Consider the following 27,733-nt stretch of genomic DNA (forward strand, 5'->3'; position numbering starts at 1 on the left):
ATTGTTGATTGGTTATATCCAATGGACACAAATATATATCTGTTGTGAGAAGAGTGCAGCTGTCGATCTTTAGTGGAGTGCCCGACAGTTAACGGATGGTGGATTTCGTGATTGAGGAGTTTAGTCAGTTATTCATGTACCGTTTAAGCTTCAAGCTACAGGTCCATCAGGTCCCCTTAGTAGCTCAATGAATTCAAGTTGATAATCATTTTTTTGGTTAGTTTGAAGTGTTTAAATTAATTAGAGGGCATTTGATTATATATGATATAATTAAATTGGTTTAATTATATGCGATATAATTGATTTGATGTATAAGATACATTAATTGGAGGAATTTGATATAAATATGATTTATAGTAAATAAAGAAGAAAAAAAAAACTATTGTTTAAATATTACATATGATGTGATATTAAAACTATAGGTTATAAATATAATATGATAAATTAGTTATTATATATATTTATAATTAAACAATTATATGATAATTGTAGTTGGTTATTTTCTCCATTAACCGTAAAAGTTGGAGGTTATTTTCAGTTTTGAATAACTGAAGGATAAAATGAAAAATGTTTTCATTTTGTTGGAGATCGCTTCATTTAGTGAATGACTTATCGTTTACTCATGAAAGACTACACGATAGACCTCACGAGAGACTAAAAAACAACGAGAGTTTTTTTTTTTCTAAACGATCGTGTAAACGATCTAGTGAGATTTACAAACGATCGTGTGCTTTCGAGATTTACTAAACGATCAAGCATTCTCAGTCTATGCGATAGAAAAAACCTTCTCCCACTTGCTTGATCGTGTAGTTCGATCGTTTTCTTCCTCCATCCCTCTACCAAATTCACACAAAGCCTACACCTCCTGGATTCTCACTCCGAGAATACTAAGGTTGCCGAGTGGTTGTGTCAAGGGGTTGTTGTGCGTGGATCAAACAGTTCGTGATTACTAGACGATTGGCTAGGCGATCTGAATGATAGCAAGAGGTTGCTGTTCAATTGCTCACGAGAGTGAGAGATTGTTGTCCAATTCTTCATGAAAGTGAGAGATTTATAGAAGAAGTGTTCTTCAAAGGTATGTCTCTCATTCCTTTTGTATTTGATTAAGAAAGCATATTGTAATTTGTTCTAAGATGCATAACTATTCCGAGTGTTTGTGAATGCCTTTAATTCTTTCACAATGGACTTGGAAAAATCTTGCTTCCGCTCACTGATTCTATGTTTTAAAAGAGTTTCTTCAAGGACAAGTAAATAAATTGCTCCCTTAAGGGCTGATTCCGGGACTTGAACAATGTGGTGTCATACCCTTTCCTGATCCGAGAAAGGTTTGATCATAATTAGACCATGATTTATTATTCATTAGACGGATCTGTGGTACTTAACGAGTTATATGTAACTAAAGGGGCAAAATGATAATTTTGGCCCAGTTGTACTTATGAGCAATTTGTGAAGGGTCATCGTACTGTTGGTTGGTTCTTAATGGACACAGAAATATATCTATAGTGCGAAGAGTGCAGCTGTCGATGTTTAGTGGAGTGCCCGATTTTTTTGAATTATTAGGAGTGAATTAACTTCTTCCCCAATTTTTTCTCTACCCACGTTTTATATGGGTGGTTAATAGAGAGAGTGAGGTTATCTTTCTTCTTCTTCCTGCAACACAAAATGGTTTTGTGCTCTCTCAGAGAAAAACAAAAAATTTCCTACTCCTCCTTTCCTCTCTCAATTCTTTTCCTTTCCCTCTAGAATTCCAAAAGAGCCAGAGCCCATACCTCCTGGATTCTCTGTCGGAGAATACCGAGGTCATTCTCGTGGTCGTGCCCAATTGGCCATTTTGATTACGTATGAGTTTTTTCAGAGAAGAAGAAACATCTTCAAAGGTAAGGGTTTTTTAAACCTTAGTGTATTTTATTTCTGCATCTTCATCTTTAGCATGCTGTATTTTAATGAAATTAAATGCATTGTGTTTATTTCTCTGTAAAATTTATATTCTATAAAATGAAAATTTTGGGATGATCCTTTGCTTCCGTTCAAGGGCCCTTCAGTGGGATCCTTCAATTGGTATAAGAGAAGGTTTTGATCCTAATTTTTCCTAGTTTCCAAAATTTAATTTTACTTTATGGTGGGTTCTGCATTCTGTAATTTTCACGTGATGATTGTTTAAGAATGTATAGTTTAGAATTATTGGATGTTTTTTCAAAATTGGTCATTGTTTATTGCTTTCATTTATATTTCGGTATGTAAAGGCCCATGTTTTGGGGCATAATCTTTGCTATTGAGTCTGTATTTGTTTGTCCTTGAGTCATTCGTGGCTTTTCTAATGCGAATTTGGAGAAAATGGGACCATTTTCAGCGGAGATTCGATGGAAATCGCTGCTATGCAGTCGGGACTATATCGCAACATTTCAACGTTGCGATGTGGAAAGAACCAACCAGTTTTGGTCCGGTTCAGTTCGTGGCTCACTTGATTTAATTGCGGTTTAGTCAGTTCGAGCAGTTCGAGTTCGATTCGATGGCTGGTTGGTTCAGTTCGAGTGGTTCAAGGCCCATTTCGCTTGTTTTTTAACTGATTTTTTAATTCTTGTAATAATTATAGTTTGGTTAATTAAATTAATATAAGTGTAATATTAATTTAATTAATTGTTTAGTGTCCAATCCCCGGTCCAATAAATTGTTTGTTTATTAATTATACATGTGATGTATGTTTAAAATTTTATATATATGTCATATAGTATGCCATATAGTATAAAATCCCACCATAGGTTGTGCATAATTTCTTGCATCATTTTATATTATAAGTGTTATAATATATGTATATGCATGATTTAAATTATATAGCATGCTCATGCATCATATAGTTATATGCATGTATGCATTAATCGCATAGCCATGCATCATTTATATTATAAATGTTATCATATATAGTTTAATGTATGTATGGATGTATGCTATTGTATGTTTCATTATTTTATTATATAAATGGTATATATGTTAGTAATGAAATGAAATTGTATGAAGTATGACACTACTTTAGGTTAATTTATAAATATTATAATTTACAAAATATGTCAAAGCATGTGATGTGTGGTTTTAAATTATTTCATTTGTTTATAATTGTTATAACTAAATTAAATTAAAATTAAAATCAATAATTAAGAGATGCATGCAAACCTTAGGTTAATAATCATTTTTTTAATTTTTTTAAAAAAATATGATTCACATAGACCTAAGATATGTTGCTAATGAGATTAGAAATCTAAGTTTAATCTTTTCATCCGTTCAATAAGATTAAATTGATTCATAGTAAAAGATTAATAATGTAACAAGTGTATCTATAAGGGACCTTTTGTCTAAGACGATTTCTGTTTAGGCTGGGGTATTTAAGTTGACGGAAACATAACACCCCTACCTGGGAACTTACCTGGAAAGGTGAATTAGATAGATTTGTTACATGCATGTAAGTTTGATTAAAGTTTATTAAATAGTTTAATAGACCTTGATCAAAATTGTTTTACAATCCAAAGAAAAATATTGTTTTTGGGCAAATTAAACAATCACTTAGATAAAACCACTACCCAAATTTTTCTAAGTTAATTGACCCTAGATAAAACACTCAGTGGGAGAAAATTGGGGTATATGATACTTCATTTTATCCTCTTCACGTTTCTCCCTTAAAGTTCACACCGTGAAGTCTATACTCGGCCTCAAGGCACCATAGGTGTCCTCTTACAGGTGGCATTTGTACAGATCAATATCAATGTGAATAGAGAGAGTGTTTATAGTAAGTGGGAGCGGGATATGTGTCAACACATCCCTCGGTCTCTCTCATTAGGTTGAAGTAAATTTTCGTGCATGGCCTCGGCACCGTGGGTGTCCCCCTAAAGGATAACATTTTTTGCATGACGCTTTATTCGATCTCCAAAAATGGATAGGGTTGCTTTAATTTCATGTCCCAATCAATTTTTTCCCTACGGTTGGCTCATTAGGACGAAACTCTAGAACCTAAAATGAGGGATTTCACTTATAGGAATTGTTAAGCAAGTTAACAAATTCTGAACCGAACAATAGTGACTGTTAGTTACAATGACAAGGTGTTGTTTCTGTCTAATGGTTGAGAATATCTCATTTCAGTAAAAAGGCATTTGATCACCCTACGGTGAATTTTGTCCTGCCTTACTGAAATATTATTGCAAAATAAATGTCACTTAGGGTACATTCTATTTTGCTAAAATTGATTGATTGTCTTGTTGGTTTAATGTAAATAAATTAATAATAAATCTTGTATGGTTTCAACAAATCTTATTACACTATGACTTCCACGACATTAAATTTGTTCGCCACTGAAAAATTAACGAGTGAAAATTATACTCCATGGAAAAATATGACCAACACAATTCTAATAATCGATGACCTTCGTTTTGTCCTAACGGAGGTCTGTCCTCCCATTCTAGCTCCAAATGCTGCTCAAAATGTTTGAGAAACATACGAGCATTGGACACGGGCAAACGAAAAGGCCCGAACGTATATCTTGGCGAGCTTTTTCGAAAAATAAATAAATATTCACTTTTATAATATTGTTGTTTTTGCTATGCTTCAGTTATTTATGCTTCTTATTGTTTTTTATAGAGTTATAAATAAGTGTAATTGTTGAAACTTGAATAAAAAAGTAATTATGAATACATTTTAATTGTGAATAAATAAGCTCCCATCTTGGTAGGTCCTGCGTTTGTTCCTGGTAGGTCGATTTTCAGTAACATTTTATTATATCAGGAGCTTGTAGGAGGCTTTAAGGAGGGTAAAGGGAAAACGCGTTGTGTGTTGAAGGTGGACCTTCAGAAGACATACGATTTGATCAATTGGGATTTTCTATTTGGTGTGTTGTTGGCTATAGGTACGCCCCTTAAATTTGTTAGTTGGGTGAGAGCTTGTGTTACTTCGCCTACGTTATCTGTGATGATTGATGGTTCCCTTGAGGATTTTTTTCCTGGAAGGAAGGGTCGAGGCAAGGGGATTTGTTGTCTCTTTTTTTGTTTGTGATGGTGATGGAGGTTTTGACCCAATTGTTGAATAAACTTCCTGTGTCGTTTAGGTTCCATGATCGGTGTGAGCGTGTGGGCCTGACTCATTTGGTTTTTGCAGACGATTTTATGATTTTCTGTGCAACGGAGAAAAATTCTTTGAAGTTTGTGAGGCAGGTCCTGGCGGATTTTACAGGACTATCTAGGTTACTTGCAAATGTTGGGAAGAGTTCCATATTTGTTGCGGGTGTGGAGTCAGGTGAGGCGGAGGAACTAGCTGCATTTATGGGATTCTCTCTTAGTTCGCTGCCTGTTAGGTATCTGAGGTTACCTTTATTGGCTGGTCGATTGAAGGCTGTGGATTGTGCACCTTTGATTCATAGGATTACAGCTCGTATTAGAAAGTTAATGGCGCAATCCCTTTCTTTTGCTGGGAGGTTACAGCTTGTTAGGTCTGTTTTACAGTCCTTTCAGGTATTTTGGTGTAGCATCTTCCTTGTTGCCAGTGGTGTGTAACTTCCATGAGGTGATGATCGTACTGTTACGTAGTTGTAGTATTATAGTTAAGGGCAGTGCGATGAGTCGGGGTGGTGCGTGGGTGGCGTGGGATGAGGTGTGCTTGCTATTAGGAGAGGGGGGTTGGGTGTGAAACATGTAGCTTATTGGAACCAGGCTGCTATTACAAAGCTGCTCTGGTTTCTCTTAATTAAATTGGGATAATTATTGATGGCGTAGGTGGAAGTGTATGTTTTGCGTGGACGATCTTTGTGGGTTGTTCAGAGTGAGGTTGGTAGGTCTTGGTACTTGAGGGTTATCTTGCGTTGTAGAGATAGTTTCAAGCATCTGGTTCATTTGATGATTGACGATGGACGGTCTTGTTTTGTTTGGTGGGATCCTTGGCTGCTGAAGGGTGCGATTTTGGATTCATTTGGGTTTACGATGGTTTATGATGCAGGGAGTAATTTGAAGGCGTGGTTGTCGAAGTTCTTGGATGGTGAAGGAGGTTGGAGGTGGCCTTCAGCGTTTTGGGAATTGCTTGAGATCTGGGGTCTTATTTAGGGAGTGGGGCCTAGGTGAGGGGGGAGGATTATTGGGTTTAGGTGTTGGGTGCTAGTGGTCGGTTTTCTATCGATACTGCGTGGGAGAGTTTGCGTCCTCGTCATCCTAGGGTGTCTTAGGCTGGTATTTTGTGGGTGAAGGGTGGTATTCCGTGTCATTCCTTCTGTGCGTGGTTAGTTGTGAGGGACAGGTTGGGTACGCGGGATTGGTTGAGGAGTTGGGGTGTGACGTCAGAGGGGGTGTCTTCGATGTGGGGGAGGTGTGGAGTCGCGGAATCATTTCTTTTTTAGTGTGGGTTTGGGAGAGAGGTGTGGTCTGGTGTGTTGTGTCAGTTGGGTTTGTCGCATCGGGTGGCCGGTTGGGATATTGAGTTAATTTGGTTGTGCCGAGTGGGGTCGGGTAAGGGGGTGCATAGTAAGTTGTTCCGTGTATTCTGGTGTGCTTTCATCTACTACGTCTGACAGGAGCGTAATTGGCGACTGCATGAAGATCGACCGAGGTCGGTGTCTGCTCTATTTCACTTTATGGTCTCTACGGTTCGTGCTCAAGTTGCTTCCTGGTAGGTTGATCTTCTTGGTCTTATCTAGTGTGTTTATGGATGTGTTTTTTCTTTTTGAACTTGTCGTTGCTCTTTGTTTTTGCTGTTATCCTTAGTTGTGGGGTTTTGGTTTCTTTTCTCTGGCTTTCTCCTGGCGTTTTTTGTGTTTATGTTTTGGTTATGTTTTGGTCTTATCTTGTTGCCTTTGTTTTGGAATTGTTGCCCTATCTTTGCTTGTGCTTTGTTGCTTTGATGCCTTGTTCTCGGGCTGTGGGATTCACTTGTTGTTCTATAATAATATCACTTAATAGAAAAAAAAGCTCCCATCCTGATTTTTCTTTCCCGAATTATATTTGAATATATATTTATGATCAAATTAGATTTTATCTAACTAATTTTTTAATTAATCACAAAAACAAAAACTTCCTGATGTTCTCTTTGAATTTATATTCGAATTTATCTTTAATATCAAATTTAATTTTATCTAACTAACTTTCGATTTGTTTAAATTTTTGTTACTGATCCAATTGTATCTAAATATTTTCGATTATTTTATACATATTGTTATCAAATTAATTTGATCTTTTTTTCCCTCATATTTTTTATATTTTCAATTTTTCATGTAGAAACACATAAAAATGACTTGTTGTACTTAAAAAAACATATAGATGAAAATTAAAATTTAAAAGTTTGAAAAACACACACACACACACACACACACATATATATATATATATATTATTCAGTTATTGTTGGTGTTGTTGTTATTAGTATTATTATTATTATTCAACAATCTAAATCAAATAAGATTAAAAAAAAAAAAAAAACCCTAAATCTCATCTTCTTCTTCATATTCTTCAAGCCGCTCCCCAAAATTTCTTTTTCTTCTCAATCTCATGATTCAACAACCCTTTCTTGAATTCCATCATCTTGGCTAGCTTTTGACGACAACCTTCGCCAGGTCGCCGACCTTGGTCGCTTGCATACATGTTTCCTATTTTTATTTCTACTTTGAACATCGTTTTCAACAATGATGTTTTGAGATTCATTGTATTTAAAGTTGGCTTTCAAGATCCTATGGGTAAACTAGTCATGTGAAATGAAGACGATGAAACTCCCCACAATTGGTTTGGTTCAATCATATTTTCAATAATCATATCGTCCCTTCAAATACTCACTTGCAAATAACAACTTCACTGGTATAATCAACTTTGCTCTTTCTCACCTTTGACATCCAAAAGCTTTTAATGGCCCTTCCCTGGGGTGATTTTTAATTTTTGCTTATGGAATGTTTAGATATCGTGTATATGTGGTTCTAGAACGTTTAGGTAGAGCGTGTATGTGGTATTCAATTTGTTGAAGCCATGTATCTTTTCATTCTCGTTTGTACTTGATTTTGGTTGTTTCTAGGGTAGTTTTGTTATTTACTAATTAGTATATTCTATTATATAATTTCGTTTTGCTATTTTTACAATTATGAAACCTTTTTGTCATTTTTCTAAATGGAACTTTAAAATTTTCTATCTTTGTCGTCAACCCTTTTGAAAATCGTGCTGGCCCATGGACTACTTGTTTGGGTCATATTTGGATCGATTTGTCGGGCTGATCCAATGGACTTATCATTAGACCAATAAAAAATGTATATATTTGTAGTTTTTCATATATTATATTTTATGCATTTAAAAGTTTTTAGAGTGAAAAAGTAATCAACTTTTTAAGTAAATTTTTTAATATTATTTCTAAATTTTTATCGACATATCATAGTTTTTAGTTAATATAATGTTTTTTAAAGTGAAAAACTAATAAATCTTAAGAAAATTAAGTACTAAATAAAACTTTACAATCTCACTAATTTTATATCATAAAAGTAATAAAACGATTAAATCGATTAAATGAAATTAGAATTTTAATAAATTTAGTAACACTTCACCCAGCCCAACAGTTGGGCCATGAACTTGTTTGTAGATAGGGTCAGCCCAATCCAAATAATGTTGTATGCTCATTACAATTGGGCCTTGCCTTTTCAGGGTCGGGCTTCTTATATAAATAATATCATATTTAGAAAATACAAAACCTTAGCTTGTATACGAGAGAAAATACATTTTGTTAAGACAATTTTAGTCACTTTAGTTCTTGAGTTATTATCTCCCAAAATAAAACAAATTATTTTTCTTATGGAAGCAACACCTTGTCCACAAGATCCAATGCCTTTTACTTTATGGAGTAAACCGAACTTCAGCAAGTATTAAATGAGAGCAAATACTTATGAAAAAAAAAAAACTGAAAGTCTAATTTGGGGAATATACATATTTATAGACTAATTCATGGTCTTTGGAATAGTCCTGTCAATTCTTCAAGTTGGTTAATATTTGAAAAAACATATCCATTTGTGAAAGAATGTAACTTATGAAATTGAAAGGATGTAAATTTAGAAACAGGATCACATACTATTTATTCCGACAATCCTATAAATGCTAAATAGATAATTTGAGATAAAAGAAGAAGAGACATCTGATATTTTCTTAAGGAAGAACCTTCATCAGGTTATAAGTAGTAAAACTTTAAATTTGAGATAAAAACATCAAGTTTACTTAATGGCTTGAATTGTAAAACATTTCAGAGTAAACTCAGTCCATGGAAGTCACACAAAATTTCAATTAATAAACTTTGTTCTCATAATTGTGTTAATTTTAACCTTCAATACTATATAATCTCATGAGGGTCTGAGATAATTTATTTAGAGACCGTTTGTTTTGTGGACATTCTAGATTCTCATGAAGTGGACATCTAAATTACTGTATTTGTTTTGCAATATTGTGAGATGCTCCGACATTTGTGAGATGCCCAGACATTTGAAGATTCCATGACGGAGGGCATCTAGCGAGTTTTGGATGCCCTCCTGAAACACAGGTTTTCCAGATTCCTAAGTTGAAGGTATCCCCATTTTACTATTTTGTCTTTACTTTTTATTCTATTTTACATATATATATATATTAATCTTCATTTGTATTATATAATTAAAATAAATAACGTCAAGTATGTATATCATATAATTTTAGTTATATGATAATTCTTATTGTTTTTTAGCAATATATTCAAATATAAATATAAATTAATATTTTTTTAAATAAAAATATTAAATTATGATATATTATTTTGTTGAGAAAAATAACATGTTAAAGAATATAAATCGTATTGATTTTAAAAGAAATTCAAATTGATAAAAACAAATATGTTATATAAGTTCAAATTATATCAAATTAATCATAAAGTAATAAATGGTAAGGACATTCTTATAACTTTATGTAAATTTAAAACATTTTTTAGTAAAAATCCTACTAAACAAACACAGTTATCAAAATATTCACAAATATCTGCAAAAATATTCCTACAAAACAAACCTGGTAATGTAAAGATGTTGGACATCTATAATGCCTAATATATATAATTCCAGCATTTAAAATTCTGGTTATATACGTTCCCAAAAAACAAACGGTCCCTTAAAAGATTTTCACATAAAGAACCCCTTCACACTCACTTAGATGATTTGTATAAAAAAACATCCCATATCCTTCTTTTCCTAAATATTTATTTATAAAAATCATTAAAAGCATAGTATCTACCCTAAAATCACACTTGCATAGTATCATCAATCCTTAGAAAGGGTAAGAAAAAATTTCAATATAGTATATATCAAGTTATTCAGAGGTCAATTTGCCCAAATCTTTATCTTGGGATCTTCATCAACTAAGTTGGGTTGCTTCCTTGTTTAAATTTTAAATTATAGACATCAATTTCATTATCTTTGATGAACTTTCAACTAAATCTCTAATTAGGCATTTTGTAAGACGAATCCACTATATTTTGACCTCACAATGTCAATTGTGATAATTCCATCAGAAAGTAGTTGTCTTAAAGATTGTCATTTAAATAATACCACATGAAATTAGAAAATACAAAACCTACTATACCATAAAAAATATAAGCCGAAGGAATTTACATTGTCTTCCTAAAGATGATTTCACTTTAGTACTTGAGTTTTAAGAGTAATTGTCTCATAGGACAGAACATATTATCTTTCTTATGGAAACAACATCTGACCCATAAGGTTCAACAAACTTTATAATTTTGTGAAGTAAACCGAACTTCAAAAAATTTTAGGTGGGAGAAAATGTTGATGAAAAAAGTGAAAGTCAAATTTGGAGAAAAGGATATATTTTCAAACTAATTCGTGACCATTCTTCAATTTGGTTAATATTTTAAAACATGTACCAATTCATGAAAGAATGAAACTCACATCAAGAATGCAACCGTAAAAGAAGAGTCATATACCATTTATTTCAACAAGATTGCGTCGAGCTTATTTAATAATGAGGATCAACTTACCTATGTTCGAATTGTCTAAGAGATACTGTCTTGAATGACCAATAATGTCTTGTTTGTTGTGCTTATTTATATTTCTATATATTTAGATCAATTGACCTATGCTCAAATTGATGGATCATTGTTAGGTGAACTAACTAATAATACCTGGTTTGATGTGCTTATTTATGTCTATATATTGATTAATTTTTAAAGATCTTTTAATAAAGAAAACAATACTATTATATCACATGAACAGAAGGTCACAATCGAAAATAGTCAGAAATAATACCTTTTAAGTTTTCACCTTAAAAAACTAGCACTTTTTTTTAAAACTCGTAAATACCTTTTTTCGGTACATCTCGGACGAGATCGACCACCGAGATTTAGTTTAAAAAAATTAGCTTCTTTTAACTTATTATTTTGACCCTTTTGGGCCTTTCTTAGTACATAGAGATTACAATATTTTTTCCAAAAATATTTTGCGATTTCTTAAATCTTATACCAAATCTTATATTTTCAAATTTTCTCCAAATTCGATTATATTTACCAAATAATATATAAAATCTTACGTAATTTTTTTTTAAATCTTTAGCCAAGTTTCTAAGTCCAAGTCAATTTACCAATTATCCAAATGAATTTTTTAGATGGGTCTCAAATGATTGATTTGATTTTAATTTTTTGGAAAGATTACATTTCTTTTAAAAAAAGGCAAAATATGAAAAATATATAAAATCAGATTAACACTGAGATCGGTGAATTATTGGACAGATTAGTATCGAGATTTTATATATTCTCCATATATTACATTTTTTTTTTGTTGCAAAATTTAATATTTCCCAAAATTTAAAAGTCAAAATGCAATTATCTATTCGAAAAAATATAATTGGTAAATTCATTTAGAAATTTAGAAATTCATATAATGATGAAACAAAAATTGACTTAAATTTACATAAGAATTGAATATATTATTCGGTAAAGATAACCGAATTTGGAGAAAATTTGAAAATATATAAGATTTGGATAAATTGTCTAATATTTGAAAAAAAATTACTAAAATATGGATGTCGATGTACACCCAAAGAGTAAAAATAATCGATAAGTTAGAAAAAGTAAAATTTTTAAAATCTGGGTGGTCGATCTCGTTCGCGATCCAACTAGTTTAACGATTTTTCAAAAAAGCGTGTTAATTTTGAAAGATGAAAAGTTGAATGTGTTATTTCTGACAATTTTATATTAAAACTCAATAAAGAAATTAAAGACCAAAAACTCGAGAGACAATGAATTCTAGGTTCCTTAGAAATACAATTAGTTAAGAAATTGGGACTTGTATGAGCGACGAACCAAACTTCCTCGAAAGAGCTCGCCATATCCCAAATCTCCGTCGACCAGCTCAAACTTTTATTAAGTGAAGAAGAGACTTTGTTACTACATTTATCGCTTTTTCCAAGCATTCTAATTCAAAGATAACCTTCGTGAGCTGAATGTTTTTGCTATACGAATTCACTCCTTTAAAGCCAATTTTAGCTAGTGTCGGGATCATGAGACAACCGCCAAAAGGGGAACAATTTTTTTTGTTCGTTTTTCCACCATTAAAGAATTTGAATAAAACTTCTTGGAATTCATAATTTCAGCTTCCTAACCATGAATTCATCGATTTTAAGCGTTTTGACGAGGTGTCTTTTGATCCTTACGATCCTTCTTCTGAGGAGGAAGGTCGTGGCGTCTGTTGGAATGTTGTTTACTTTAGTTGGGTATCCTCTATTTTTCATGGAGATTTTTTTTTTGTGGCTGCTTTCTAACTTTAATGATGTTTGTTTGTTTGTTTTTCTTTTTAATCTTAAATATTCTAATGTACTTCTTCAAATCCTTTAGTTTGTATGGAAGAAAATTCAGGAGAGAAAATTAAGAAATTCTATTCATCACATGTTTCTCCATAACTCCAAGGAAAACATAAAAGAAAGGCCCACAACTGGGAAGCTTCTTATGTCACCCCAACATGTGCACATATAGTGTAAAATTATACAAACAAACAATAAAGAAATTGCAAATGTAGACAAAAAATGGACTCAGAACTTAGGACATATTAGTGTCACGTCGGTCAATAGACTATGAATCGACCACAATGATATAAATGAAAAGAAACCAATATTAATTTCTTATAAACAAAAAAAACAGATACGAGATAAGTTCATAAGGGCACGCACTCTTGACCCCAACATAGATCCGCCCCTTTAAATTAAGTAAAAAATAAATAAAAAATTAAAACAATTATCAAATGAAAATTCAAGAATCAAAACTTAGTTATCTTATATTTTAAAAGTTTGGTGAATAAAATGAGCTTTAATCTTATAATTTGTCCAAATTAGTACCAAATTTTTACAATAAATTGTCTTGCTAGTAGCTAAATATCTCAATAGTGAATAATATTTACTAAACACTTAATGGGCCGGATTCTTCAATCTGTTTGCAATTTTCGGCCCAATTAGATTTAGGGTTTGCATATAAATATAGCATTATCTCATTTCATAAGTTGATTCTACTGTCTCCAGCTTCTTCCCTCTGCCGTTCGTCTGAATTTGGAGACGCTCACTTGACAGAGAGCACTCGAACTTTTTTCGCAGCGTCGCCATGAGAGCTAAGGTAATTGTTGTCAAGATTCATTAATAGATTCAGCTTGTTTTCAGCTTCAACATCTTTTTCGAGATGCTTCATTGGCTCTAACATTTTGGGATTTTCGTTTTCTGTCAGTGGAAGAAGAAGAGAATGAGGAGGTTGAAGAGAAAGCGCCGAAAGATGAGGCAGAGATCTAAGTAGTGGCCGTTTTCTGAGGGATGGTTTCGGACCTAGGGTTTTGGTTACTGTTTAGATTTCTTTATGTTATCTTAGTTATTTTTCTTGCGTAACCGTTTTGAATTGTTTCTAAATTGCTCTGTGATCGATACATTTTGTTGTCTTTAATCCAGAACTGGTTTTCCAGCTTTACAGTTTTTATCTAGTGATTTTTATATGCTATATATTTGTTCTAATGATGGCCATGTCAAAGCATTCATTCATTAAATTCTGCTGCAATAGTCTGATTAATTAGCTTTTGCCTTCCTGAATGAATACCGTTGCTTAGCTTTCTCGGTTATCTTTAAACCTGAGCCATTGTTCATCTTCTGGATGTGTTTAAATTTAGAAGTGTAGTTGGTGATTAGGAGCTGTATGACAGATAAACTTCCCATTAATAAACCTTCTAGATGGGTTTCCTTTTCTCAATGATTCTTTATTGCATCGCCCTGCATTTTGATTCTAATATTTTCTTTTGTGATTTTGTGGAAACATCAAGTTGATTTACCTAGCTTTTCTTGTTTTCGAGAAAGGAATCGTTGCCCAACTATTAAATTCTCGAGACCCAATTTGTTTGTGGTCATGATTATTAAGAATCAAGATTATGATAAGAGGGCAGGGAGTGAAAAAGAGGGTTGGATTCAAAACATAGGGGAATGTAATAGTGATTACATGAAAACCAGGCCCAAAGCCCCCTCAATCTAAACGTAGGCTTGGAATTACAACTCATTACAAACCCATTACAGCCTTCCAAACAGATCCTAAAAGAAAATAGGCATTAGGATGCTTGGATATTTGGGGGTTGAATCCCAATACCACATTATAGAATAATCTAGAACTTTGTTCTAATGAAAACTTGCCTCTTCATGTTTTGGTTAGGACCCATTGAATGGTTTCTCTAGGTGTTTAATTACTTCTTTTTGATAGAGCCAAGTCTAGTTATGCCGATCCGCCCTGTCCTTGCTATGGTTTATATAAACTGCAATAGAATTGATGATTATGTATATATAGAACACCCATTCAAGCATTTGTATTACATCATCTAGCTGAATGTGCTCCATTGGAGTTGGCAACAGCTGATAAAAGATTCATTCTCTATAATTTATCATAAGATCCTATTTTCTTTGACTGCTCAGCCCAGCTTTCTTCAGTTCTTCAAAAACCACTGTAGCCTCCGAATCGAAACCACCTGCAAACTGAATTTGGTTCGGGTGGTTAGTCATGGTCGAATAGTTATGTGACCAGCAGGTTAAGTTTATCATTCTGCTTTACCTGATGGACCCTGTAAGCGAAGCGAACCCCTTGAAGGAAAAGGTTTTCTGCTTGTGGGGTTTCGATTGATCGAATTTCTCTTGTTATCCTTAGCATGCATTCCTTTCCCAGCCTCAATGAGCTCAACTTCATCTGCAACAACGCCGAGTTGGGCCTTTTTATTGGTCTCATATATTACAATATAGGTTACTGATGTTGTGTTTTGAATTTTTACCCTAAATGAGTGTAATCTTTTGGTGTATTGATGATTTTTCAGATATTGTATTAGCTTTATTATTAATTTAATATTGAAATTTGATAATTGGCTTTTATTTTAAGAAAATTCAATTAGTTTTTATGGTTACCACTCACTATCAATCTGGTGGTTGCCCCGATTAGTCCAAAATTGACTTTAATTTCAATTTAGTTTGAATTTTGGAGTTTTTTTTATGCCTTTAAGCTTAATAATTAAAAAAAAAAAAAATTCGTTGCGTCTAGTTTAAGATTTGAACCCTTAATTTAATTTTTTGGTTAAAATAGATATTTGTATCTATTTCATTTTTTTTTGTACTTTGGGTTGAACAATTTGATTTTGTCTTGAAAGGTTTTGGCGATTGTGAAAATTTTAAAAATGAACTGATGCATTATTTATAATTTTAAATTGTATATCTAAGCTTTTATTGACCAAAATGACACAAATTTCAACTATTGAATTTATAATTTAGACTTCTTTCTGCTCTAGCTTTTAAAATAATCATCGGTAATTATTCTTTTAGTAAAATTAACTGAATCAGTGTTTGGTAAATTAGCGTACAAGACAACAGGTTGGTTATTTTACATATGTTAACTAAAATGGACTTATTATATAATTTATAATTCTTAAAATTTGATTAAAATAGATTCATGAAATAAATTTTAACTTAAATTCATAAATTTAGAAATTAAAATGTATTAAATATTGTATATACTTTTAAGGGTGAAACATGTGATTTAGAAGTGATTCTGGTGGAAATGAAAATGGTTAAATTTTGTTACAAATGTCGGCTTTAATTGTAGACAAAGATTAAAGGGTTGATAATTAGTGTTTTATTCCATGGGTTATGTTCGTGTACTCATTAATATATATAACATAAACAATAATGTTGGTTGTTTAAAAAATATAAAATAATCATTTATTAATATGAATTTTTACTTTTTATAATTTTTTTAAAAAAAATACTATTTAAATCTAGTTTATGTTTGGTCACTAAGTTTTAAAATGGTAAACATTTGGTTCTTAAGCTTTTAGTCATATTTCAATTTAAAGTTTCAAAAAGTTATATAATTTCATTATTGATATCTGAGCTTTGTTTCAATCTGGTCCCAAAACTTCAAAATTTTACATTTTTAACTTAAATTTTTCATTAAATGCCCACTTTCAATCATTAACATGAAGTTTTATAATTAAAAATAATAAAGAAGTGAAATTCTAAATTTAATTTTAAAAGTGAAACTAAATTAATTATAATTCTTTTATTAACATAAATTAAGAATAAAGATGGAAAAGAATATTTAGTGTATAATGGAAATTAAGAATGTAAATGTTAAAACATATGGATGAAAGGGAAAGATTTTGTGGCGTACCTGAGCCGGCAAAGCGGAATCAAACATCCATTGTGAGGGGATTTGAAAACGTTGATACTTCTTAGAATTGAACTCCCTGGTCTTCTCCAGGTTGCTCACACTCTGCTCCACCCTGCACAATTTCAATAAAAAAAAAAGGAACCTTCTCATAATAATTTATCATTCAAACCAACTTACTAAAACAAATAATACAACACATTGATTGTACATTCTCGCCTGTCTTGCAATGCTTGAGCTCTCTTCAACACAACATTCACCTCCTCCTTTGCATTGTCTCTAAACATACACACTTCATTCTCCAGCCTCTTCAGGTCTCTATAGCTGAATGCCGCCTCCCGCAATGCATCCGCTTTCGCCTCTGGCCACCGCGGGAAGTGCTTCAACACTGCCCTCTCGTCCACCAGCGACCCCAACTTCACGTCCACCCACTTCACAAACCTCTCCACCTCTGATATGTCTCTTGGTGCTGCAGCTTCTACTTCTTTGATCAACCAGTTCACAAACTCTCCATGTGTTTCCACTTCTGATTTTATCTGTCATTTGTTTTGTCTCTAATCTTTTACTCACTTCTCATTTTTTGGTCTTTGATCTTAATTTTCGATCAAGTCTTTTAATTAAAACTTTAACTAAAGATAAAACTCTTCTAAATTTGAACCACCTGAACTTTTAAGTTATTAAAATTTTCGTTAAACTTCAAGTTATGTCTCTATTTATAAAATCATACACCAATAATATATACCTACACCAGTACAACTCTATGAAATATAAAATTCAATTTGCTATTTAGATTTTTTGTATGTCATACCATAAACATCCCTAAATTATAAATGCATACCGCCGATAGATAGGCTGATCGGTTTTCGATTTCGCCAATCATGTTTTTGGTGAACGCCACCGTCGGAACTCCGCCGTGTGTGGCCTTATTTTCCTTCTGTGCATCCCTTTTCGTCAGCGTACGGTACAACTCCAACACTTCCGGAACTCGCCTCACTGCCTTTGATCCTCCGAGCAGCTTCGTCGGAAGTGGCGGCGGAGGCGGCGGCGCCAATGCCGGTGCCACCATCATTCTCTGATTCTCTTTCACATCACCCCAACTACTCTGTTTCTGCGATTTGGTCGTCTCCCGTTTCTCTCCCGCCGCCGCTGCCGGACTAGGCGGCCGCGAGTCAGCTCCGGCGACGGCGACGTCCATGGAAGAATGAAATTTCTTCCAGAGAATGGATTTTCTCTCATTGTTGTGAGCTTTCAAAGACTGAATCTGGGATTTCAATCGACCCAATTCTTGTCTGAGTTCTTGATTTTCATTCTCGAGAAAATTTGATTTTTGTAGAGAAATTTCCAATTCTTTTTTCAAGTAATTGATCTCCATAGCCAATTCTTCATCTTCTTCCTTTGGCATTCTCCTTTGATTTTGAGATTTTTTTAATAAATGGGCTAAAGGAGAAGCCAAAGCTATTACAAATTGCTCGATTTTTTGGGCTCATTTATTATTTCAAGTTCTTCTTCTTGCTTACATTGTAAGAATGGCATATATATATATTCCATGTACTGCCCTTTAGTAAAATGTTTTACTCAAAGTTTAATATGTAGATATATTAGTAGAAATCTCAATACAAATATTATGGAAACAACTTACATACAAAAATTCAAATAGTAATAATACTATAATAAACAAACCTTGTTTATTTTCTATGTTTAATGTATTTTTCTTACCAATGAAATGGCGATTCACTTCTTGTGTTAATGACATTTGTAATCATTTGTCAAATTTACTGAAATATAGAAATATCAATGAAAATGTTAATATTTTGATAGAAATAATACGTTAGTATTATTTTTTATCACAATTTACCGTCAAGGAAAAGAGAGATTTTTTTAAAAAATTATTATTATTATTATTTTCTTTTTTTATGAGAGTGTTTTCGACATTGTAAATCTATGTTTAATCATGGCTATTTACCCCTTCATGATTTGGTTACGTTAGAAAGAATCCTCTTTTAAAGGTTTTTTAAGTACTGAAATGTAGGAGATCAAATCCCTGCCCTCAAGAGAGAAGCATTATATCAATTACGATTGAGTTAAACTTATTTTAACGTCTAGAAAATTTATTCCAATTGAAATTTTGTACACATAGATAGATAACAAAGGGAAGTCTATATAAACTTTAATCCTTTATGTATAAGCATCTAATAATATGATCTATGAGTTTTATTTTTGTGTATAATAAAATAAAAAAAAACTAAATTTAAGGATATATGAGAAACTTTAAAATCATTTGATAAAACCCCGAAACTTTAAAGCTTGTAATCTAAAATTAAGAATTCAAGGTAACTGAAAATCTAATAGGTATCTTTCTTTTTTTCTTTCTTTTTTCTTTTTTAATAGAATAGGTATCTCATTATTTTTTAATCTTTTTGTTAATAGGTTTTTAAACCAAATATTGTTTAATAAATCTTACATGCTTTTTAAAAGTTTAAGATTTTTCTTTAGTTCAATCATATATAGAGTGAAAAAAATCTAAGAATCGAAAATATATGTACGTATTTTGAAAATTTATATATGGTACTTTTACTTTTGGACGTGTTAATTAAAAATAGTAATTTAAACAAATAATTACCACATAGTTGTAATAGTTTTATGAAGATAATAAACATAAAAAAAAAAAAACCTATGCTACCTAATCAAATTTCCTAGGAGCCCCGAAGGCTAAGTTAGAACAAATGTGTTATAAAATTTGTGTTTTTAAGAAATGTTAACAAAATAAGATTTTTTATTTACCCTCAAGATAAATTATCCTAAGAGTTATTTCTCAAGAATAGACAGTTTATCTTAAATTGAGAAATAGAAATAATAATAATAATAATATATATATTAAAAAAACTCTAATTTTGAAGTTTCAATGCATGGGCATTGTAGGTGACAAGTTCCCTACCCTTTATGGCATGCCATAAAAGTGATGGTTGTCTTTAACAAGACATGTTAAGTTAGGTACAACATTTATAACATTTTAACCTATGTTTTCATTTACCCTAAAATTACTCAAGTTCCTCCCTCAAGTCTAATATATCTTTCGTCGCATTCGTTGATGAGTTGCGTGGATGGTTAGAAATATTCAGGAAAAAAACGTTTTGAAGACTTCGTTAAAGATAGTTGCAAGTAATTGAAAGTTTGTATTTAAAGTGCAGTTTAGAAAATATTATAATATAGGTATAAAGGTGCGAATTTGAGGGAATAGATATGGGTATGCTTATAAGATTACTTAGTCGTATTTGGGGCAAAGAGTGTAGCTATGACGTATGGAGAATTTTGACGTTGTGGGGCCTATAGAGTCAATAAAACATAAAATTGATGTTTGTTAATCGTGAGGTTCACACATTCTTTAGACCAAACAAGGAGTGGAGCTGACAACCTTACTCAACCTTACTCTGACAACTTTTTGACTCCGACCACTTGGGATAAACAATCCTATAAATTTATCTTACAAACTTTTGGTGACAAATTTATATGTAGAACAAACATACATGAATGTTTAAATGCCATTTAAAGTAGTTTTGAAATGCTTATAAACATATATAAAGTTATATATATATATATATAATATATATATATATATATTATATATATATAATAGGAAATTTGGTCGGTTTTGTAGGTCATGTTTGAGGCACTTTATGAAATTGAGTTTTTTGAAGATTTTTATTTTATTTTTAAGCAAAGGGGAAAAAGGAAGAAAGTAAGAGAACAAAGTTTGAATGGCACATAAATTGTTGATAGTGAAATATCAATGTAAAAGAAAAGGATTTGGGATAATTACATGTCACCAAAATAATTAATTCAACTCCTTAATTCACATTTTCTTATTAAACCTTTTTTTCCCCAAAATGGTTTGATATTCAAAAAGTTAAATGTTGTGTTTCCTCACATCTCAAGTTGTATACACAATTAATAAGATATATATTTATTTACACAAACTCAAATTTATATTTATATGCATACTCTTGACAAACTATAAATCTAGTGATCAAATTATATGATACACAAATCTTTTGTTGTTTTCTCGAGTAAAAGAAAAGTAGTATGTCTTTTATATCTATCGCTTACTCGAATGGTGTAGTTTAATTCTCTTGATAATTCATATGATATATATATTTTTCTCGCCATAGGGTTTTTGTTAAAAAAATTAAATTGCATATAGTTATTTTATATCTAATGAATAATCTAGAACAAACAAAATATAAATTAAATCGAAAACCTATAAAATTATAAACAATTCTTAAAAAATTGAAAATTATTATAAAAATAGCCATGAAAATTTGATGTTCTCCTTACTTTAGTTATTAGAACTAAGATCATAACAATTTAATATTCATTTATCAAATAAGGTAAAGTGCTTTATTTTTATTATTTTTAAGTTTGTCCAAGGCTAGTTTACTTAATATTAACCGTTTTTTTTTCTAAAATATATTTACCATAAATTATTTTAAAAAGTACATCCATTTCTAATTTATGTCTTACTTTAATTGTTTTTTTTTTAATATACATAATTTTTATGGAAAAAGAAAGACATAAATTCAAACTTTACTAATATATACCAGTGAATAATTTTTTTTGAATAGACAGGAGATTGAACTTTAGACTTTTAGAAAAGGAGATTATATCGATTAATATTGTGATAAACTCATTTTAACCAGAATAAATAGTTGAACGATTATTAAAAAAGAAAGATTTATTTTGAGACATATCATAATTTAATTAATTTGGTGCCATGGGCTTAAATGGCTTTTGAAGAAGCTAGTTGAGCATAGATATTGTTGTAGAGAGGTTGCTTTGCTTTGTTGGAGGGCACATGGGCATTGAAAGTGCCATTTTTTTGGGTCTTGGTTTGATTTCCCCATCAATTAGGGAAAGCTCATAATCATTAAATGTTGAAGGTTTATTTTTAATAATAATACATTTTTGAAGGTTGTGATGTATGAATAATCAAACCAAGAAAATCAACAAAATTTTATTGGTGGGTGGTGTTACATTTATTCTAGTATGTCCCATAAACATAACAAACCTCACACAATATTATATTTCATATATTAAATAATTGAATTAGCTACTTTTCTACATGAACCACTTATTTATTTATTTATTTTTATGTATTCTATTTTATTGAATTACAAATGGCTAAATATATCAAATACTCCATATACTTTATGGTAATTTTCAATCTAGTCTTTAATCTTTAAACAACTAAAGTATATATTGATTTTTTTTTTTAATAAAAAAATTAACAACTAATGTATATTTAAATTATTATTTTGTTAATGTATTTGAACATGTGGACATACATGCTTAGAAGAGATGAATTTTGATGATGTACTAGTTCTTTTTCATGTAGCATGAGAATAACATATCCATATGTCAAATATGTTATTAAAGCAATAATTCAATAATCTATCAACCTTTTGATAACAAGTTAAAATAAACATAATTCAAATGACTTATAATATTATGGGTTAGTGACCCAGAAGTGTTAGAATCCCTCATTCTTATTATTTTTGTTTTTTTTTGTTTTGTTTTTTTTTAAGACATGTACTTTCGTTTTTGTAAGAGTTCCAAACACAATCTAAATTTTTAGACCTCTTTTAATGATTATTTAGGTTTCGTTTGATAATCATTTTATTTTTTTGAAAATTAATCTTATTTCCTCTCTATTTCTTAGAATGATTTACATATTTCTTAATTACAATGGTTGAATTCTTAGTCAAATTAAAAAACAAAACAAATTTTTAAAACATATTTTTTTAGTTTTCAAATTTTGACTTGGTTGTTTAAACTATTGGGAAAGAGTAGATAACAAATGAAGAAATTTGAAGGTGAAAGTAGTGTATACAAGCTTAGTTAAAAAAAAAAAAATTCAAATTGTACTAAACAGGGCTTTAGTTTTTCTAAATTAAATTTATATACATTACTTCTATCTATCAACTTCTTTATTTATTTATTATTTATTTTATAAGAACGTTTTTAAAAATCAAGTCAAGTTTTGAAATTAAAAATACTTTTTAGAAACTTATTTGTCTTTAAAATTTGACTAAGAATACTAATTATTAGGGAAAAAAAAATGAAAATCACAGAAAATAAATTGTAAAATAAAAAGAAGTCTATTTTTCAAAAATCAAATAGTATCCAACATGATGTTAATTTTTTTTCTCTTCTATTTATGGGAGAATTTATCTCTTAGTTGGCTTTCTCCTTTTATTTTTGGGAGATCCTGGGCTGTGCCTTTTGGGCATATCTTATTTCTAGTTTTGTTTGTTTTTTTAATAAAAAAAATATTGTTGTAATGATACTTTTATTAGTCTTTCACCACAATAAATAAAAGATGCATAAAAATAAATATATTGCATGTAATTATATAAATAAGACAATGTAAAAATGTTACATATTACTAACCACATAATCACTTTCAATTATATTAATTAACTTTCATAACATAAACTTCACCAAATTTTTCCGATTAAATTGAATGAGTAAACTCATTAAAAAAAAAAAAAAACAGAAAAAACTCATTCAAATTCACTTATATTTCTTTAATCTTAATCCATTATTATTCAATTTCTTCACTAGGACTCTCATTATCTAGGCTTATCATTCATTGAGGATTTGGAAGACGACTGTTTGCAGCACAAACTCTTGATCCCCACTCGAGCAACTCTTTACTTGTATCATCTTTATGAACAACAACTTCAATAAAACACAAAGAATCACTCTTCTTTTCCGTCGCAATACTGATCGCTTCAATGAGTTCTTCCTCAGTACGCACCTAATAATCAAAGGGCATGAATGAAAAAATTGAAAAGTTTAGAGACGTACTAAACACTTTTTAAAGTTTAGAGATTAAATAGATAAAAATTTAAAAAGTTGAAGGAGTAAAGTTGTAAATTCAATTACGTTTGTAGTCCAACATTTGCCTTCACCATTGTGGATTGCATCGACTAAGGCAGTGTAATTCCAATTCTTGATAACGTTGTAAGGTCCATCATGAATTTCGACTTCAATAGTGTAACCTCCATTGTTGATTAAGAAGATTATGGTCTTTTGTTGACACCTAATCATGGTTGATACATCTTGTGCTGTCACCTAAATACCCAAATTTAACGCCAATTAATATAAGTGAAGGTTTTGAATAAGTTTTTCAACAAAAGCTATAAATATGTAAATAAAGATGGTTAATCCATGGCTAAATTACAAAAAAAAGAAAAAAAAGTGATTTTTATATTTAAATAAAGATGGTTAATCCTAATTTTTCTCGATGTTACGTACTCTTTTCTTGAGAATACACAATAGATACACAATATTGGAGAAACACTTTTCCGACGTTAACTTTTAAAGGCATCGGGTTTTCAGTGCTTTTGAACCTATAGCTTCAACGATTCTCTATTTTCATATGGTGTACTCGTATTCTGTCAAAAGTTTGTAATTATCCTTGATAGACTTTATTTTGTAAAACTACATTTAAAGTAGATATTAATTAGAATGTTGGACAAAAATTAAGACTTGAAATATAAATTGAAGACCCAAACACGAGTATTATATTATTTATGATCATTCTCACATTATTTTTAGGTTTCGATTTTACTTTAAAATTCTAAAGGATATGTAGAGTGGTTTTGAAACTTTAGGACAAAGGTGACAAAGTTAAATGCAGTAGCCTAACTTTTGAATTCATATTTAGTTGAGAAGGTATAAATTTAAGCATAGAGGATAGCTAAAGGTGTAGAAAACCTGAAAGCTTCCATCGCCAATGCACGCAATTACACGCTTATTCGGAACAGATTGAGCATATCCCAACGTCGCACCGACAGACCATCCAATCGAACCATACTGCATCTGAAATTCATATCTGCAATAATCAAATCCACAAAACTTTTTAGAATTTACTTTTTCTCCCAAACATGCAACAATTGCATTGCATGCATATAAACTCGTTAGCCACATTGTTTTAGTCATCTCAAATAATTTCTCGTCGCCCACTTACCCGCATCCTTTTGGCAGCTTCAACTTCTGACAATTGAACCACGAGTCTCCCGTCTCCGCGATCACCGCCATCTCCTCCGACAACATCTTCTGTATATGCTGAAACAAAATGTTGACTCTCAAAGGCTCATTGGGCTTGCATTTCAACGGCTGGCCGTCCGGCACATAGATCCGGTGGTAATTCTCGTAAGCTGTTGTGTTTTTCTTAAGTCTTTTTGCAAGTTCTCTGAGAAAATCCTTCATTAGAATACAACCAAATGTTGGGCCATTAGCTATCATCACACGGTCAGGCTCCACAATGATGGCTTTCTCTTTTTTCAAAAGGAGGGAGTAGCCGACGGAGCTGTAGTCGTTGAAGATCGGACCAACGAATAGATATGCGTCAGCTGATTCCACGATTTCGCCGCAGAAGGCGGTCCCAACCGATCCCCAATAAGTTCCAATGAAGTGAGGGTGGTATTCTGGGACCAAGCCTTTTGCTGATGGCATCACGGCGAGCGCGTAGCCACATGCATCAGCCAACTCAACAAATTCGTTGCAAGCCTTGGCCACTCGGAGCTTTGGCCCACCGACCATCACCGGCTTCACCGCCTTGTCGAGGAACAACACTGTGGCCTCTACTGCTGCTTCGAGCCCCATCTTGTTACTCACCCTGAAAGAAATAGATTATGGTAAATTTAATTTAAGAGTCAGAAAGAAGAGCTTTTAATTTTGTCTTTTTACATCTCTAAACTTTAGAGAATACTTGATGAATTCTTGAACTTTCAATTCTGTGTTCAATACATCTATGAATTTTTTTATTCTCTCAAATATGTCCATAACCTATTCAACAACATATAAAAATATAGTAATAGTTTCGTAATATACACAAAATTAAACATTTAAAAATGCATTACACATAAAAATTCTTCATTTAAACAAACATGTAGGGACAAAACACTAATTTACCTTGGAGATATAGCAAATGGGATTGGGTCTCTGCTGAAAGTTGGGTGAGGGATACCAGGTAAGTTGCAACTGATGCTGAGGTACACAGGTTTGCTTTCAATCAGTGCAGTTGATATGGCTTTGTCAATTTGAGCATGAGCTTCTTCTATATTGTTTATCACAGCCTATATCATCATCGTCAATTCGTCATCGTCGTTATCGTCATCAACAACAATATATTGTATATGATATTCTATATAAAATCTTTGTATGTTAAACACTATCCAATAAAATAATGACGTGACATGTCAATTGAATGATAATGTTTACTATTCTACATGACCAATAATAGATTGTGATGAGGTCTCTTTAGCTTTCTCCGTTGTGAGTATCCTCAACATTAACATATGCATGCCCATTATTAAAAATAGCATTTCTAATATAACATCTTCACTAAGCAAACCAAACTGTATGATCAAATCTCATTTAGAAATCGTGTCAATCTAGTTGTCTAGCTAATATCATTCATAGGCTACGTTTATTCTAGGAAAAATGTGGTAAATCAATTGTAATATGAAAAGTGGGTCCACTTGTTTACATCCGTTGTGTTTCGTATTCATAATGAAATGTGGGACTCACTTCCAAGTCTGTAATCGAGGAACGCAGTCCAATTGAGATGGGAGGGTGATTAATCCGATTGCGTTTCAAAATTACGATTATGTCAGTTTTTATTACGGATTGGAAAGCATGTCCTTAGTTCTAAAGAAAGAAAACTCACTTGAAAACATGTCACAGTTTGAAAGCATCTGAGTTCTTGACTGAAATCAGACAACCCAATAGTGTGATGAAGTATCCTACTGGTTCCATAGTCATTGGTATTTGGGCCACCAACAACACAAATCACAGGAAGATTTTCACTATAAGCACCGGCAATGGCGTTCAACACACTTAGCCCTCCAACAGTGAATGTGACAACGCATGCACCAACCCCATGACGCCTCGCATAGCCATCAGCTGCATAGCCAGCATTGAGTTCATTGCAACAGCCAATGTTAGTGAGTCCAGGCTCGGCAATGAGATGGTCGAGTAGGGTTAGATTGAAGTCACCGGGAACGGAGAATACATCACTAATTCCAATTTGGACCAGGCGTCGCGCGAGGTGACGACCGAGCGTGGCGTCTGAGGATACGATGACGGAGGGCGGGGACTGAGAACCGTTTTGAGGCAGGGATGCTAAGTCGTTGTTGAAAGGCTTGCATGAATCAAGAGCTGCAATGACGGTATCCATAAGTTGTTTTGATATGGGGGAGAGAAAGATGGATCTTTGAGAGGAAAGTGTGGAAATTGAAATGAGGAGAGTGTGTTATATAAGGGTATATTGTAGGGGAAATAGTGGCTGTGGTTTGCTTGGGGAAGACCAATTCTCTTCCATGTTTTATTGGGAATACTCAAGTGTGTGGCAATAGTACAAGAATAGAATTTCAATCTTGAATTCAAACTGTATTTTCATGGCTGCCAATGCCTCTTGGTAACTACAACCAATGGCAAATCTTTCTAATTTTGAATCGATTCTTGTATGTATTGGGATGTGTTCTTGGTGATGCCAATTTGCCTTGAGAGAGATATTGGGATGTCTAGTCAAACTCTAAATTTAATTCGCTTTCATCTTTTTTAAATTCTCATTTGACACAAAAGCTTAAATTCATGGTTGAAGAGAATCAATATTAATTAGAGAAAATAACATTGTAGGGGCTTGAACATAGTATCTTCTGAACTACTTGTTTTGATACCATCTAAATCACCAATTGACCAAAAAATTTAAACTCATAGGTGAAGACAAATTTAATATTATATCATCCAATATTTTTTTTGTTTTTTTTTAAAACTTAGTTTTCATTTATATTCTCGTCTCTAGTTCGGTGGAGTTGTAATGAATTTGTTTTCAATGGGATGAAACTAGTCACTGAAGGAGTAAAAGAAAATTAACACAATAAATTATTAGTGGTTGCACCTAAATTAAATTCCAAAAGTCTAAAGTATTGGTAATAATGTAAAATTAATTGACTAACTTTCAATTTATTTCAAGAATAGATGATAGACT

At 31.9% G+C, this 27,733-nt stretch overlaps 3 protein-coding genes and 1 long non-coding RNA gene across 4 annotated transcripts; 2 read left to right on the forward strand and 2 right to left on the reverse strand.

The window, feature by feature from the left end:
* Nucleotides 1–5,039: 5,039 nt before the first annotated feature.
* On the forward strand, nucleotides 5,040–6,074 carry LOC120083943. The gene is made up of 2 exons (XM_039039852.1): nucleotides 5,040–5,489; nucleotides 5,751–6,074. The coding sequence occupies exons 1-2, from the start codon at nucleotides 5,040–5,042 to the stop codon at nucleotides 6,072–6,074; spliced, it is 774 nt and encodes a 257-aa protein (XP_038895780.1).
* Nucleotides 6,075–13,460: 7,386 nt separating this feature from the next.
* LOC120084241 lies at nucleotides 13,461–14,003 on the forward strand. The gene is made up of 2 exons (XR_005483598.1): nucleotides 13,461–13,617; nucleotides 13,726–14,003. It is a non-coding gene; the product is annotated as an uncharacterized LOC120084241 (long non-coding RNA).
* A 423-nt stretch (nucleotides 14,004–14,426) lies between these two features.
* LOC120084240 (protein CHUP1, chloroplastic) lies at nucleotides 14,427–18,191 on the reverse strand. The gene is made up of 5 exons (XM_039040141.1): nucleotides 17,516–18,191; nucleotides 16,897–17,213; nucleotides 16,681–16,792; nucleotides 15,079–15,210; nucleotides 14,427–15,002 (listed from the first exon to the last, which is right to left on the reverse strand). Exons 1-5 carry the CDS (start codon nucleotides 18,077–18,079, stop codon nucleotides 14,922–14,924), a joined length of 1,206 nt encoding a protein of 401 aa, XP_038896069.1. The 5' UTR covers nucleotides 18,080–18,191; the 3' UTR covers nucleotides 14,427–14,921.
* Nucleotides 18,192–23,185: 4,994 nt separating this feature from the next.
* On the reverse strand, nucleotides 23,186–26,953 carry LOC120083537 (pyruvate decarboxylase 2-like). Its single transcript, XM_039039332.1, has 6 exons — nucleotides 26,411–26,953; nucleotides 25,654–25,817; nucleotides 24,707–25,357; nucleotides 24,454–24,571; nucleotides 23,620–23,808; nucleotides 23,186–23,491 (listed from the first exon to the last, which is right to left on the reverse strand). The coding sequence occupies exons 1-6, from the start codon at nucleotides 26,918–26,920 to the stop codon at nucleotides 23,321–23,323; spliced, it is 1,803 nt and encodes a 600-aa protein (XP_038895260.1). The 5' UTR covers nucleotides 26,921–26,953; the 3' UTR covers nucleotides 23,186–23,320.
* Between the last annotated feature and the right edge of the window lie 780 nt (nucleotides 26,954–27,733).

The sequence above is a fragment of the Benincasa hispida genome, chromosome 8 (assembly GCF_009727055.1).
Source record: "Benincasa hispida cultivar B227 chromosome 8, ASM972705v1, whole genome shotgun sequence".
Classification (NCBI taxonomy): Eukaryota; Viridiplantae; Streptophyta; class Magnoliopsida; order Cucurbitales; family Cucurbitaceae; genus Benincasa; species Benincasa hispida.

Excerpts from the sequence above, each read along its gene's own strand:
- LOC120083537 (XM_039039332.1), bottom strand. The coding sequence starts at position 26,920 with ATGGATACCGTCATTGCAGCTCTTGATTCATGCAAGCCTTTCAACAAC. Across the intron at positions 25,818-26,410 it reads AAACTGTGACATGTTTTCAA|GCTGTGATAAACAATATAGA; the intron begins GTGAGTTTTCTT and ends ATGATGATATAG. Across the intron at positions 25,358-25,653 it reads CCATTTGCTATATCTCCAAG|GGTGAGTAACAAGATGGGGC; the intron begins GTAAATTAGTGT and ends TATTTCTTTCAG.
- LOC120084240 (XM_039040141.1), bottom strand. The coding sequence starts at position 18,079 with ATGCCAAAGGAAGAAGATGAAGAATTGGCTATGGAGATCAATTACTTG. Across the intron at positions 17,214-17,515 it reads GATCAGCCTATCTATCGGCG|ATAAAATCAGAAGTGGAAAC; the intron begins GTATGCATTTAT and ends AACAAATGACAG. Across the intron at positions 15,211-16,680 it reads ATTCCGCTTTGCCGGCTCAG|ATGAAGTTGAGCTCATTGAG; the intron begins GTACGCCACAAA and ends GCGTTGTTGCAG.
- LOC120083943 (XM_039039852.1), top strand. The coding sequence starts at position 5,040 with ATGGAGGTTTTGACCCAATTGTTGAATAAACTTCCTGTGTCGTTTAGG. Across the intron at positions 5,490-5,750 it reads CTGTTTTACAGTCCTTTCAG|GTGGAAGTGTATGTTTTGCG; the intron begins GTATTTTGGTGT and ends TTGATGGCGTAG.